Genomic DNA, 13,518 nt, shown 5'->3' with positions numbered 1-13,518 from the left:
AATTTTTGGCACGAGAAATGAACAATTGAACTGATCGGATATCAGGACGATAGATAGCGTACGAGTGGATCGTGTGAAGGTAAGAAGATAGCAAATAGAGCACAACTTGGGTCAATTCATGAGGGGCAATAATGTTAAAATTGACGTCGTTTCATATGAGGCTAAATGCGCTGAAAGATGATATACATTTTTTCAATTTATGGAAACCAATTTCCCAACATTTTCAAAATAAAATGAAATGTTCTCTGAAATCATGATTTTTCGTCAGAAATATAGACTAATTAAACCACTTAATTATAATTTTTTAACTAATGAAACTTGGGTTTTCTTATGAGCCAATGTTGATACTTGGGCTTACCGAAATGCTATATTGCCGCACAGCCCGTACCATAAGCGGTAACAGATTACAAATAGTAAAAGAGTAAATAGTAAATGTCCAACCAGTCCGATTAACAGTAATACTGTAGCTCCAAAAGTCATGGTTTTCACAACTTAGAGGTCCTCAGAAAAATAGAGAGAGCTGAGTGTTGGTCGGAGTTGGATCCATAGTTACAGAGATGAAAGTCCTCGGAATCGATTTCAGCTGTGCTTTGGGGGCTCTCAGCAACGGTCAGTTTCCCGAGAAGGATTGCTTGCTTCCCCTTATTTCCACTCTCCTCGGCTACGCCATCGTCGCCGCCTCCACCACCGTCAAACTCCCTCAGGCGCGTTCTTCTTCTTCTCTTTGTTTTTCGATATCATAATTGAAAGCAAATTATTTGTTTTGATTTTGTAGTCATGGTTTGAAATTATCGTGTTTCTATGAAAAAACAGATTATAGATCTCTGATTTGATTAATTATGAATTGAAATAAAAGTTATTGATGCCTGCATTCGCGAATTTGATCTGCTTCAATTTCTAAATGAATATTTTGGTATTGAAATTGGTAGATAGAAATCAAGAATCAGTGTGGCTAGGAAAGAAATCAAACTCTGAAGTTTTCTAGAATTATTATTTGGTGAAATTATAGTGGCATTGGTCTGCAACGAGTCGTGGCATCGGAACTGTGTGGAACTTCCTCTTTTAAGATCAATTGATTCAGCTTTTTTTTGTGGTCTAAAACTGATTGCATCTGAGGCTTTTGTGCATTGACTGCAGATATTAAAGATTCTGGAAAATGGAAGTATCAGAGGTCTTAGTATCTTGTCTTTTGAGCTTGAACTAGTTGGTTACACGATTGCTTTGGCGTATTGTCTTCATGGAGGGCTTCCCTTCTCCGCCTATGGGGAATTGGCCTTTCTTTTGATCCAAGGTATGGTAATGTAAATTTCTTGTCAACTCTAACATATCCCAGGAAATGCTTCTTCGATGTAAGTTTTAGTCCATATATTAGCGGTTGAATGGTTATTTTAATTTCCAAACAAGGAGCCTTGAAACCTTGTGTATCATTTGTTGGAAATTTTTGTTAGGTTTATTGGACTAGTTCTGTTGCATGCAACTTTGTAGCTTTCGGAAGAGCGATATGGCAATTGCAAAGGATCTAACACAGTTCCCTTTATGCTTTTTTTTTGTGTGGTTTACAGCTCTAATATTGGTTGCTATTATGTACTATTACTCCCAACCTGTGAGCACCAAAAGATGGATGACGGCATTAATGTATCCTTCTTGCTTAAGAATCAGATTACTGTTTGCAATTTTTTATTTATTTTATCTACATTCTGTAAGATTGAAAATGGGGATCCACTTCCTTAATATGATGGTTTTTCAGGTATTGTGGTCTAGCACCAACTATTTTAGCAGGTCGAATCGATCCTGTTCTTTTTGAAGCTCTCTATGTGAGTAGCCACCATCACTGTCCAGCCTATGAATTAGCGGACATGAATATTTATTTACTTTTCCTTTTGATCTAAATAATTCTTTATTTCATATCTTGTCTGATACTAAAATGATTTGTTACAGGCATCACAACATGCAATTTTTCTCTTTGCCAAAATCCCACAGATATGGCAGAACTTTTCTGTAAGTTAATGCCTGATTTGTTACCATATTGGAGGTTATTACCACTAATTTCAAAGATTCTGCTTTGTTTACTTATTGAATCTTTGCAATCAGGTGTTTGTGTGTATCTCTGATCCACATGATTGCTATGTATTATTCTTCAGTTCACACATGTTTTGGTACTTTCTCATGTCAATTAACTATTTTTTGGGCAGAACAAAAGTACAGGGGAGCTCAGCTTCTTAACGAACTTCATGAACTTTGGCGGTTCCATGGGTACGTTCAAATTGTTAAAACAGCTCTATGCTATGTCACTATGTATGTAAGATATGTATTTGGGGGAACTTACAGATATCTTAACGTCCTTTTACAGTGAGAGTTTTCACCAGCATACAAGAACAAGCTCCAAAAAGTGGTATCCTAGACCCTTGGCTGTCGCTTTAAGTTGTATTGTTAATTTGTTATTGAATTAGATCTGATAAAATTTGTGAATAACTGAATAACAAAGGTAGTGCATCTGTGCATGTAGATTTGAAATAGGTTTTGGCTGCAAACCCCCTTTTGAAGTGATAACTGACCATTCCATTCAAACTGACCGTAAATGTTTCCTTAATTTAGGCAAAAAAAGAAAAATTAAAACCTGCTCTGTTAGTCACTCTGTAAATGTGGCAAGTTTTCAGGTTCTCAGGTCCAAACAAAATTAGTTCCATGTGTAGAGTTTGCATCACCATAAGTCCATAACTATAAGAAAGTAAGTGTCATGATATTATTTGGTACTTTTTTTTTTTTTTTTTTTTCTAAATTCAATAATCCTAAGGTATTCTGCTAGTGTGCTTCATTTATCATGTGCTTTTTTCTGCAAGTTTGAAGTTTATACATTTGTCGATTCATTTGCTCTCCTTAATTCCTTAAAAGTTTTGTTGGGCTCTGTACTTGGTGTTGCAACAAATTCCATCCTCCTGAGTCAGATACTTATATACCAAAAGCCAAAATCTCGTGCTGAGAAGGAGAAGAAAAAAGAGTAGAAGAATGATGCACACAGATATATATAGCTTTGCTTCAGTAGGATACAACAGTTGCAGCAAGCGAGCTAGTGTTTTACAGGTGGTCACCACCAGTTCCTAGAAAGGAGACAACATTATTCATCTATGTGATAGTCTATTCATATGAACCTTGGGTTTAATTTCTTCTCGCCAAACAGTGAATGTTGGTGGGAAATTATGGCGGATTTCCCTTTACCTCTTTTCCTTTTTCAAAGTTGCATGTAGTTTCCTTCTTTATGATTCTCGCTTTAAATTTGCATGTCACACTGCTTTAGAATATTGGATGGTGTCTAAGCGTTTTATCATGTTCATAATATTATAGCATTTACTGCGCAATGCAGATTGCACATTTGCACCGTTTCAACAAAAATTCTGTGGAGCTTGCACAGTTTGTTCCCAAAGTAGGAATGAAGATGCGGCTTTATGGGTTCTCTTTAGAATCATGCATCCTCTTTTTGCATCTACATACTGGCAACCCCATGCTTTTGACTATTTGAATTCAAGTACCATAATACCATGGCTTCCATACTCTTTTCCTCATTCAGTTTTTTGGAGGGAAACATATTCAAGTATCCCCTTCCCCAAACAGTTCATGATGGATAAGGAATCATCTGATTTTGAAGACACTACTATTACTAGTAATACTTGGGTTAATTACATCAAAGGAAACCTTGTCTCCCAACTGGAGAACTAGTCTGTCACTTACGCATGCTGACTATGCTAACAACTCCAAGTTACATCAAGCAACCACTAATTGTCACACCCGAATTGTAGCCTTCAACAACAAGTGGATACAATTTGATTATGGAATCTGAAAATGGTTGGAGCTGTAAATAAAATAAGTATGATCTGATGGAACACTGCAACTCTAGTCATTGATAATATTAACAGAGTTTCAGGGATATACAAGACAAAGCATCCCACTGCTACAAACGATTCATCCCACATATATAACAAATGCTTCAATGAATCCTTGCTCGAACTAGAGACCAACATCTCCCAGCTAAGATTGTAGTCATAGCCAGGATGATGGAGCATTCAGATTTTAAGATACACAACCAGTGCAAAGGTGTACCATCGAACTATCATACATGTGATGAATGGTATCAAAGGGGAGACTTCAGGATCAAAGAAACACAGAACCAGTGACAAAAAACAAGTGTGAAAATTGAATTGACCAAAGGCAATGAACAGCACACAGAATCCAATTCAAGTACATAAACAAAGGAAAGGAACAACTTTCCCTTCCCAACCTCTACAATCCGTGAACCAAACGAGGCCAAAGGTCAGAATCAAAATAAACAATACAGCAATAAAAGAACAATGAACAAGGAACGGTTTTTTTTTTTCAGTCTGCTTGCTTCTGTTTGGTTTTCTGTTCAATAATTACTAAAAATTTCGACTTACCCACCTTCTCAGAGTGCAAGCCACAAGGGTTCTTCCGGATAAAACGCTTAATCTTGACTTAAAGGATGCCGACCTCCCTGTACTGCTTGAAGCAATGTCAGGAAACGCTGGCTGTGTGGCCAGCGGAAGTTCAACAGCAGGGTTATCTTGTGGCCCTCCGTCACTGGCACTGGCATCTAGTGGAGGCTCACCGGTGTCCAAATTCACAGCCAATGTAGGCCTCTTAGCTCTCAAAGAATCAGCACCCTCGGGTGTCACTAGCCTACACTTCTTAACCTTCACTTTCACCATATTCGGGCACCCACTGGCAAGTCCTTCAAGGCCAACATCAGACACAGGGCAGCTCTTAATGCAAAGCTTCTTCAATGCTCCACATTTCGCAGCAATGCACAAAAGCTCTGGATCACCCACTGTATCACTCCCACACAATGCCAACCTCTCCAGATTGGGGCAATTCGTCGCCAACGATTCCAAGCTCACTTTGGTCGGATTCACGCCGATAAGAACCAACTCCTGAAGGTTGGGGCAACTCTTGGCCACCGAAATCAAGCCTTCATCTCCCACACGGTTCGACTTCCATCCATCAATGTGAAGCTTTCTCAAGAGCTTGCAGCGTTCCGAGACCGAAATGAGACCTACATTTGTGCAGTCTGGGGTCTTGACAAGGTGTAGAATCTCCAGATCCAAGCAATTGGAGATTGCGGCCAGCGCAATGTCGCTGACCTGAAGCTTTTCCAGGTGAATTTCAACCATAGAAGTAACTCGCTCCGCTATAACTTGAAGAAGCTTATCCCAATCTCCGCCGCAACGGTAAAGCTTCAGAGTCTTCAGATTCTTTGCGCCGATTATAAGCGGCCCGAAACACTGGCCATTGTAAAGCTCTTTCAAGCAGATTGTCTTGAGCGACGAGCCGGCAACGCCGGGCCCAATCGGTTCAACCGTCGACCCGTCCGGCCCAATACCACGGAGCCGCTTCACCGATAACTCCTCCAGCGCCGAGCAGTTGTCCAGCACGGCGTTCATTCCTTTAGCTCCGAAGGTGCACGATCCGCATGAGAGCTTCTTCAAACCCTTGCAGTTCTTCGCAAACGCCAGCATCCCTGCATCGGTCAACTCGCGGCACGCGCGGAGCTTCAGGCGCGTGAGGTTCCGGCACCGCAGGGAAATGAGAGCAAGCGCCTCGTCGCCGATGCTGGTGGATCTGCGTTCGCATTTCAGCGCGAGCTTGGTGACGGCGTCGAAGCGAGAGAAGAGAGAACCAATACTCGGCTGCAGATCCGCCTGCGCGTTAAGAGAGAGACGATGACGGCTCTGTCCCTCCACCGTCAGCCACCGCCGGCAGACCAGAGAGCATCTTTTCCGGTCGCCGGAGCCGAGGGAGTGGAAAATACAAGCCAGGCACTCATCCGGTAGATCGGAGATATAGTCGGTCGCAAAATCGAGAACCTCACCGGACTCCTCCGGAGCCAGCATCGGAGAGATCAGAGCCGCTGCTATGGACTTCGACCGATGGCTGTGGTTGTTCTCACGGCGGCTTGAAATTGCTGCCGCCGAAGCTGACTGGCCCATCCACAGACCACAGATTCAGAGACGGTTAACCTCTGCCACGTCACCACCGTGAAAAAAACGGTTTCAAATTCAAAACCTAACCTCCGGCTCCTCTCTCTGTTCTTCTTCCTTGAAATCCGATTGCATTTGGACTTTTCTGTCAATATTTTTCTGGTTTGGCAAATGGAATAGTCACCTCCCACTTGGGAGAAAGGAATCGGGAGCGAGCGGTTTCATGTGAGTAGAGTAGGCTCGTTGGTGTAGATGCCGGTTTAAAAGGTTTGATTGGTTGGAAATGGTCTAAGTCAGATTTATTTAAAGATGGGTGTTGGACAGAGACAATTCAGGGGGTCGTCTACAAGTCTTGGTTTGAGTATAAAGCTGGCTACAAGGCTCTCCGCGCTCTCCAAAGATAAGCCTCTCTCTCTCTACGTATACATCACCGGAAAATTATAATTAAACACACTCTCTACAATTTTCTTCACATAAGGAAAATAATGATAACAAAAGGAAAATAGTGAATAATTGTTTTTATTTCTTAAAATAGGTACAAAATTATTGTATTACGAGTAATACCGAGTGAATCACTTAAATTATTGTATTATGTAACGAGTTATACTAAATGAACCACTTGCAATCATGAATGTAAGCATGTAACTACATGAATGATTGTATACGCCGGAGCACAACAAAAAGTTATTATAAGAGCATCTTTAATGGAGATGTCAAAATTTGTTGTCAAATTTTGTGACAGTGTAAGAACAACATTTGCTAATTCGGCTGGTCTCATTTTCAATGGACATGTGAGATTTGATTATTTACCATGTATTAAACAATCATTAAAAAAAAAATATGCATAGGTGCATACTACTTGCACAAGTATAAGAGAGTTAAAAAAAAACTAAAACATCACATTGTCTTTAACCAATGTTAATTACACGTGTGAAATTTAACATTGCCTATTCGATTGAAGGCTATTGACAATGTCAGATTATAGTTGTTGGGTTGAAGTGTCCAAAATACATATTTGGATGGAGATGCTTTAAGATACCGCCCAAATGAGATTATAGGATAAGTAACCCAAATGAGATTATAGGATAAGTAAACTTGTGACACCTTTACTACTTTAAATAGAAAAATGTCATGAATTGGAGACAAATATAAAGGTGGGATGGAGAACGTAATAATCGAGTGGAATGCTTCATAACCGTATTCCCATTTTATTAGCTGAAAATCAAATTATCTGTAAAAGTAAAATGACAATTGGAATGATTTACTCATTTCATTGATACTCATCTTTATATAAAGGTGAGATTACAAAGGTAATTAAGACGTATATAATGACAATAATAATTGATTGATAACTGATTAAGCAATTACACGTGTTGATTACATAATTACCTCTCATAAGTTATTTTGACGATGAAAACACATCTAAAACATTTTTCCTTCAACATTATCGGAGTTTTAGGGTTTAATTACTTACTCAAGTGCTTAACAATATGTCATTTTTTTTTTTTTCTAAAAAAGAAAAGCTACATACAACTTAACAACATACCTCTTTTTTAATCATAGATGCGTCCATGCGTATAGTTCATTTTATGTGACAACTGAAATGACCTAACAACTTTATTATTAAACAAATGATTACTTATATATAATTTGACAAATATCATAAAACTGAAATATATACAGCACTCCAACAAATCATCATTATTCATTTTAAAATAATAATAAGTTAAACCTCAACATCTGTATTTTCATGACAACTCTAGAGTCTAGACTATAAAGAGTCGTGCAAGTATCATTTCTCAAGCGATACATGTCGTGAAAATGACATCCTTCACCTTATAGTTTTGCCAAGTCTTCTACTAACTGCTCATATAAACCTTTTGTCACCATATATGCATTGGTGAATCATATGCTTCATGAGTCACAACTCACAAATTAATTATGCCTCGGTCAATCATGTCTAGGCCTCTAGGGTAATCGTTATCTTCATTTTCTATCTTAGTTGGACATTTTACGGCTTAAAAACCACAACATTTCATAATCTAAGATTGCTAGCTCTGATTTGGGTCATCCAATATTCTACAAAAAAAAAAAAGAATGGGCCCATTGTCAATATTTGGGCCCTAGGTTTGCAGATAACATTGGGCCTGTAGACGTACGCAAGAAATCAAAATCAAACCGAGATCCCATTGATTAGTGACTATTCAGTAGCAGCGACACACAGACTCACCCGGTAGTCACTACCATGATCCACGAAACTCCTCCGCCACTCAAACACCGAAATTGAAATGGGATCTCTGAATCCTACGCTTCTCAGAGGCATATCTCTCCTCCGCCTCCGCCTCCACCACGAGCGACTCAGCTTCGGTTTCGCCGCGGCAGCGCCCAGTCGCAGGGCGTGCTGCACCGAGTCGATTCGCGTCTCCGCCGCCGCGGAGGAGAGTGGCTCATCCTCTGCGGAGAATTCCACAGTGCTGAGGGTGAAGGAGGCTCCGAAGTATCCGCGGTGGGAGGACCCAGACTACTGCAAGTGGAAAGATAAGGAAGGCGAGATTCTGAGGGACGTCGAGCCTATTGTTATGCTTGCCAAAGAGATTCTCCATTCCGATAGGTACGAGCTGGTTTCTCTTTTGCTTCACTATTGGAGAATGTAAAAGTCTTGATTGTACTGGTTTTGTTGGGTTTTTAGGTATATGGATGGTGAGCGGCTGTCAGCTGAAGATGAAAAAATTGTGGAGGAGAGGCTTTTGGCTTATCATCCACATTCCGAGGATAAAATTGGCTGCGGAATTGATTCTATAATGGTAAGATGCATACTCCATTGTTCGTTGTCATAGATTTTCTGTTGAACTATCGTCTTAGTAGAAATGGAAATATTGTCACTGTCTAATGGATATACCGATTGGATTCTCTGTCAACTGCTTATTGCTTATGGAAAGTTATATGGTTTCTGTTGTGTTTCTGTTATATAGGTTTCTGTTGTATTTCTGTTATATGGTTTCTGTTGTATTCAACTACAAGAGTAACCTCTTTCATGTTTTAAAAGAGTGACTTTGACATCTTGGGGGAGGGAGTTCGCTTCTTGGCATCATCTGATGATGATTCTTTCTAATCAGTTCTTAGGAATAGCTGGTTAGCCTTCGCTTAAACTGCAATGCAGCAGTTTGTTCATTAACCACGCAGTTTGTTGTGCGTGGTTATTCTTTCCTTTTCTTTTGGTGTTTTGCTGGGTGCTGGCGCATCAGTTTGTTCATTCACTTTGACGGGCACTAATGCACCATAGTAATGTCATGTCCCTTTCTTTTATAGGCCGATATCCTGTCCGTTTCTTTTATTTTCTTCGGAATAAAGATTTCTCAGTTTCTTATGAAAGAAGCCCAGTACCTATTACCAGTGTCTTACATTTACAGTATACTTTGTATTACCTTCTCAGCCACATTAACAAGTAGAACACATGGTTTTTTACCCTCATATATGTCGAAAATATAGTTTTTTTACCTTATAGCATATACTCAATCGGCCATCAGGCTTCGGAGTATGATGATTTCTTGTGCATAAAATGCCATATGGACAGAAAGGGAGAATCATAAGCATTGGGGTGGTGACGCAGTTGGTTAGCACGTAGGTCTCATAGCTTAAACATTGAGTTATCCTGTGGTCGAGAATTGGCATTGTGTTGTAAGGTCTAATTATAATTTTTAATACCTAGATAGCTAAGTCATCTCGCATGATCTTTTCTCCTTCAAAAATATTATTTGTATCTCTCAATTAGACTTGTTTGTTAAGGAGACTAAATCAATTTCTGTCTGAATTCTGTTCTTGAAGGTTGATCGGCATCCCCAATTTAAACAGTCAAGGTGCCTATTTGTCATTAGAACTAATGGTGCGTGGATAGACTTCTCCTACCAGAAGTGTCTTCGAGCATATATCCGAGATAAGTACCCAACCCATGCAGAAAGGTTCATTCGAGAACATTTTAAACGTGGTAGTGGCTAATGTGTACTGCTCCTAATCACACTTATTGGAGTGTAATTTTGCTTTGGCAATTAGATTGATATGGTATGACACTTGAAATTTTACATGTGGGAAGGGAATGTCTCTTTTCTTTTTTTGGTGAGAAGGAATGTCTCTATTGTTAAGAAATGTCAATGTAGTAGATAATCTTTGACTGAACACATGTTCTCTAGGAATGAGGATGAAAGAAATGATTGAAGTGAACTGCACTTTGTTGACTTGCTTCTCCTTCTGTTGGCCTCTATCGTATTTTAGTAGTTTGATATGACTTTTGATTTCTGCTGTCAGTCTTGGAATATGCTTTTGTTAATTTGTTTTTAGCCTTGTTGAACTGCTTATCCCAGTAGAAGAATGCAGTTAGGGCCTGAAGGTGCTCAATGTAGACGTCTAGTTGTCTCTCTCCGGTTTACCTACATGTTTTACCTGTCTGGTTTTCTTTCTCCGGCGCCGATAGCTAGTTGTCCCGGAAACTGAGATTATTTACCTACGTGGTCCCGGAACTTTCATTGAATACTAGAAGCTGAGTGGTTAAGGTAGGTACTGTGGGTCAAAAGAGTCAAGCTCATATGGGCACGCTGTCTAGTACTTGAGATTTTTTCTTAGTCAAAACTGTGGTAAAACTGTAAAAGTATCACGAGCCAGCTCTTAAATTTCTGCAGAATTTTGGTTAGTTTTGCAGAGACATGCATCATTTCTGCGGAACAATTCAACTCCCACCCCAAAATATCCCACCGTCTCTTCACTTTCCGTATCTCCCCCAGATAGAGTTGTCGATGGTTCAATTTCCAGTCTTTGCCTATTGCTGATAAACTCAATGGCAATGTAGATGATATTCGAAATGCCTGAGTGTACAAAGCGATAGGACAAGTAATGATTTATGTGAACAAGCATACAAACCAGACGGTGAAGCTGTTAGGTTCTTAGACATGGAAAAGGGTGAAACTTTATGATTTATGAGGAAGATGCTGGAAGTACTTGGCTTTCTGAATGGTTGGTTGTCTAACTGATAGAATATTCTCAACTTTTATTTCCAGTTTATAAATGGTAAACCAGCTGTTTCCTTCCATTGCTAGTATTCAATTATTACCACCAAAAAATGAAATGAACACAGCTGTTTCCCCCCTTCTGATTTGATCTGACCATGGAGCACTCCAAATTTCACCACCTCTTTTACCAGTACTAGGGCTTGTCAGAACTTGTGAGCTAGGAAAGAACAGAAGAAAAAGCATTATTGAACAGCAAATGAGAAATTAGTTTTAGATCATGCACACTAATATGGTTCATGTTAACTTTTGGAAAAGAGTGAAGGGTTGAGATATCTACTGTTCAAACTGTTTTGGGTAATCAGTGAAGGTTGTTAGTTGGAGATTAAAGCAAATGTAATAACCTTACAGTGTTGCAGATTAAGAAAAGGTTATCAGTTATGAAAGGAAAGTTACTGATCTTGACCTGATCAAAGGTCAACTCTTCTCCATCATCATGTTTTTTACAGGTCTCCCACAGTAGAGTTCACCCTTCTCTAGTCTCTCCAGTGATGCAAAGCCAACTTCTGTAGAAGTAGGATGGTGCCATTATTATGGGACAAAAACCATGATCAGTAGCAGCTAGAAAGTGGGCCCCCGTTTTAGCACAGCTGGACACAATGTGGGCCCATTTGGAGTAGAGCCCATGTACCATGATGAGTTTTTGCTTCTCCTCCCTCTCTGTGATGCAATGCAAAATACACATGGGCTTGAAAATCTTTATGATCTGTTTTTTTTTGGTCAAAAAAAATCTTTATGATCTTGATGTTTTATTTTTTTATTGAAATTTTTTAACTTATTCTGCTTCTTACATGTGAGTGAGGTATGAACCTACGAGTGCATGACTATAACGTCGTCGGTTAGATTACCTAACTAACCAAGCCAAAGCTCACCATGATCTTGAGGCTCATTTCTCTCTATCAGCTACAACAATGGTGGTAAGTCGTATGGAGAGCTATGAGGATGCAGGGTTTTGATGAGTTCCAATAAAGGGTTATGCTTTCTTTTTCTGTCTTTGTTGGGTGTGTGATTGAAATGCGAGGAAATTGAACCACTTTCTGGATTTTTCAGAGTGCCATATCTGACTTTGACCAGAATGATGAAAGAGGGTGCTTGTGTTTCAGGAAAAATTTGCCAATAATGTAAAAAGTAAAAGGTTAAATAAAAAAAAAAAGGAGGTCACTTTGGAAGGCTTTCTAACAGTAAAACAGTGCAAACCTTTGTTCTGTACTGCTAGTTCTGGTTCAATTGGGAGTTTTTGCTATAATTTGGGTTTCTGGTGGGGGGTTGTGTTGGAAAAAATCCATAACCACAACCACCACCACCATTTCTCCTCCATTACATTCCTTCATTCTAATAGAGCATAGACCAATACTTTTATGTCCCCCTTGTTTTCCTTGTCTAGCTTAATTTCTCGGAGAATGTACCTACAAAACTAATAGCACGACGACGAAAAGAGAAAAGAAAAAATAGGGCAAAGAAAGCAACCTCTCAGTCTCACATTTCCACGCATCTCCCTCTGTTTATAGGCCACACCTACAGTAGAACCACTGATGAATCTGCATCCTGCAAATTGCAATACCTCATTTTCTCTTTTTCTTGCACGGCAGAGGGGGGATTCTAATCACCCTCTCAAAAAATGTCATGTGTTGCGTAATGTTCCGGTATATTAAAACTCTAAAGACGTAAGTCGTTAGATCAACTCAATTTATATGACACACCGTAAACAGTGACTGATCTAACGGTTTACAAACGGAGAGCTTTATAAAAACTCTGTAGAAATCTTGGGATCACTGTTATAGCCATAGACATACTCTTTCTGCCTCTGTCTTGTGTAATTGTTGTAGTTATGATTTGTGAACATAATGGTAGAGTGCAGCACAGAGAGAGACCACTTTTTTTCGTACAAAGGAGGAATTGGGTTGTGTTGTCCTGCTCCTCCTGCTTCTTCTGCTAGAGTAAATTCCGCTGGAAAGTGTATGCTTCCAAGAAATACTCTTTTATTATGATACACCACAGTTTCTCACCTCTGAATGTTTAAAGAAGTAAAGAACCAATCTTTTAAAAGCAACCACACCGAATAGAATTTTTACCAGATGATCGACATTCTCAGCTGCTTAATTCTTTGTTACAGTAGGTAAGCAAATTAGGATCCTTTAAAGCACGTTTTGAACAATTATAAGAGGTGAAATGTGCTTGATCATCGAGGTTAAAAGCTAAACGCAGAAAGAAAGTAAAGGGCAAAGCTTAAAATTCATCCATTTAAAGTTTTCTCTTTTCTTTTACCATAAACCAATAGACCCTAAACTCTTTATCTTTGAAAAAAAATCAAAAACCCAGTATAGTCAATGATACAAAGCTCACTATTGACCTATACAAAAAGCAATACAAAGATGCAGATTATTGAGCTCTTTTTATCTGATTTTTGGGGGTTTAAAACCCTTTTCCTATCTCTAAAAATAATAGTCACCGAACTCTCTTTTGTAGGTAGCGAT

At 39.3% G+C, this 13,518-nt stretch overlaps 3 protein-coding genes across 3 annotated transcripts; 2 read left to right on the top strand and 1 right to left on the bottom strand.

Moving 5' to 3' along the window:
- Positions 1-497: 497 nt before the first annotated feature.
- LOC101294034 (mannose-P-dolichol utilization defect 1 protein homolog 2-like) lies at positions 498-3,538 on the top strand. Its single transcript, XM_004291023.1, has 8 exons — positions 498-704; positions 1,138-1,291; positions 1,563-1,635; positions 1,748-1,814; positions 1,939-1,998; positions 2,193-2,253; positions 2,351-2,392; positions 2,893-3,538. Exons 1-8 carry the CDS (start codon positions 558-560, stop codon positions 3,000-3,002), a joined length of 714 nt encoding a protein of 237 aa, XP_004291071.1. The 5' UTR covers positions 498-557; the 3' UTR covers positions 3,003-3,538.
- Positions 3,539-4,364: 826 nt separating this feature from the next.
- LOC101293743 (F-box protein At1g47056-like) lies at positions 4,365-6,097 on the bottom strand. The gene has a single exon (XM_004291022.1). It carries the CDS (start codon positions 5,994-5,996, stop codon positions 4,410-4,412), a length of 1,587 nt encoding a protein of 528 aa, XP_004291070.1. The 5' UTR covers positions 5,997-6,097; the 3' UTR covers positions 4,365-4,409.
- Positions 6,098-8,185: 2,088 nt separating this feature from the next.
- Positions 8,186-10,222, top strand: LOC101293454 (protein DCL, chloroplastic-like). Its single transcript, XM_004291021.1, has 3 exons — positions 8,186-8,598; positions 8,677-8,791; positions 9,813-10,222. Exons 1-3 carry the CDS (start codon positions 8,276-8,278, stop codon positions 9,981-9,983), a joined length of 609 nt encoding a protein of 202 aa, XP_004291069.1. The 5' UTR covers positions 8,186-8,275; the 3' UTR covers positions 9,984-10,222.
- Positions 10,223-13,518: the final 3,296 nt, after the last annotated feature.

This window comes from Fragaria vesca, linkage group LG2, assembly GCF_000184155.1.
Source record: "Fragaria vesca subsp. vesca linkage group LG2, FraVesHawaii_1.0, whole genome shotgun sequence".
NCBI classification, from domain to species: domain Eukaryota; kingdom Viridiplantae; phylum Streptophyta; class Magnoliopsida; order Rosales; family Rosaceae; genus Fragaria; species Fragaria vesca.
Note: the sequence above shows the minus strand (reverse complement) of the source record. Positions and strands in the feature narration are given on the sequence as shown.

What these genes read in the sequence shown, in the direction of transcription:
- LOC101294034 (XM_004291023.1), top strand. Translation starts at nt 558, where the DNA reads ATGAAAGTCCTCGGAATCGATTTCAGCTGTGCTTTGGGGGCTCTCAGC. An exon ending in CCACCGTCAAACTCCCTCAG is followed by an intron (nt 705 to 1,137) that starts GCGCGTTCTTCT and finishes CATTGACTGCAG; the next exon opens with ATATTAAAGATTCTGGAAAA. An exon ending in AGATATGGCAGAACTTTTCT is followed by an intron (nt 1,999 to 2,192) that starts GTAAGTTAATGC and finishes TTTTTTGGGCAG; the next exon opens with AACAAAAGTACAGGGGAGCT.
- LOC101293743 (XM_004291022.1), bottom strand. Translation starts at nt 5,996, where the DNA reads ATGGGCCAGTCAGCTTCGGCGGCAGCAATTTCAAGCCGCCGTGAGAAC.
- LOC101293454 (XM_004291021.1), top strand. Translation starts at nt 8,276, where the DNA reads ATGGGATCTCTGAATCCTACGCTTCTCAGAGGCATATCTCTCCTCCGC. An exon ending in GAGATTCTCCATTCCGATAG is followed by an intron (nt 8,599 to 8,676) that starts GTACGAGCTGGT and finishes TTGGGTTTTTAG; the next exon opens with GTATATGGATGGTGAGCGGC. An exon ending in GCGGAATTGATTCTATAATG is followed by an intron (nt 8,792 to 9,812) that starts GTAAGATGCATA and finishes CTGTTCTTGAAG; the next exon opens with GTTGATCGGCATCCCCAATT.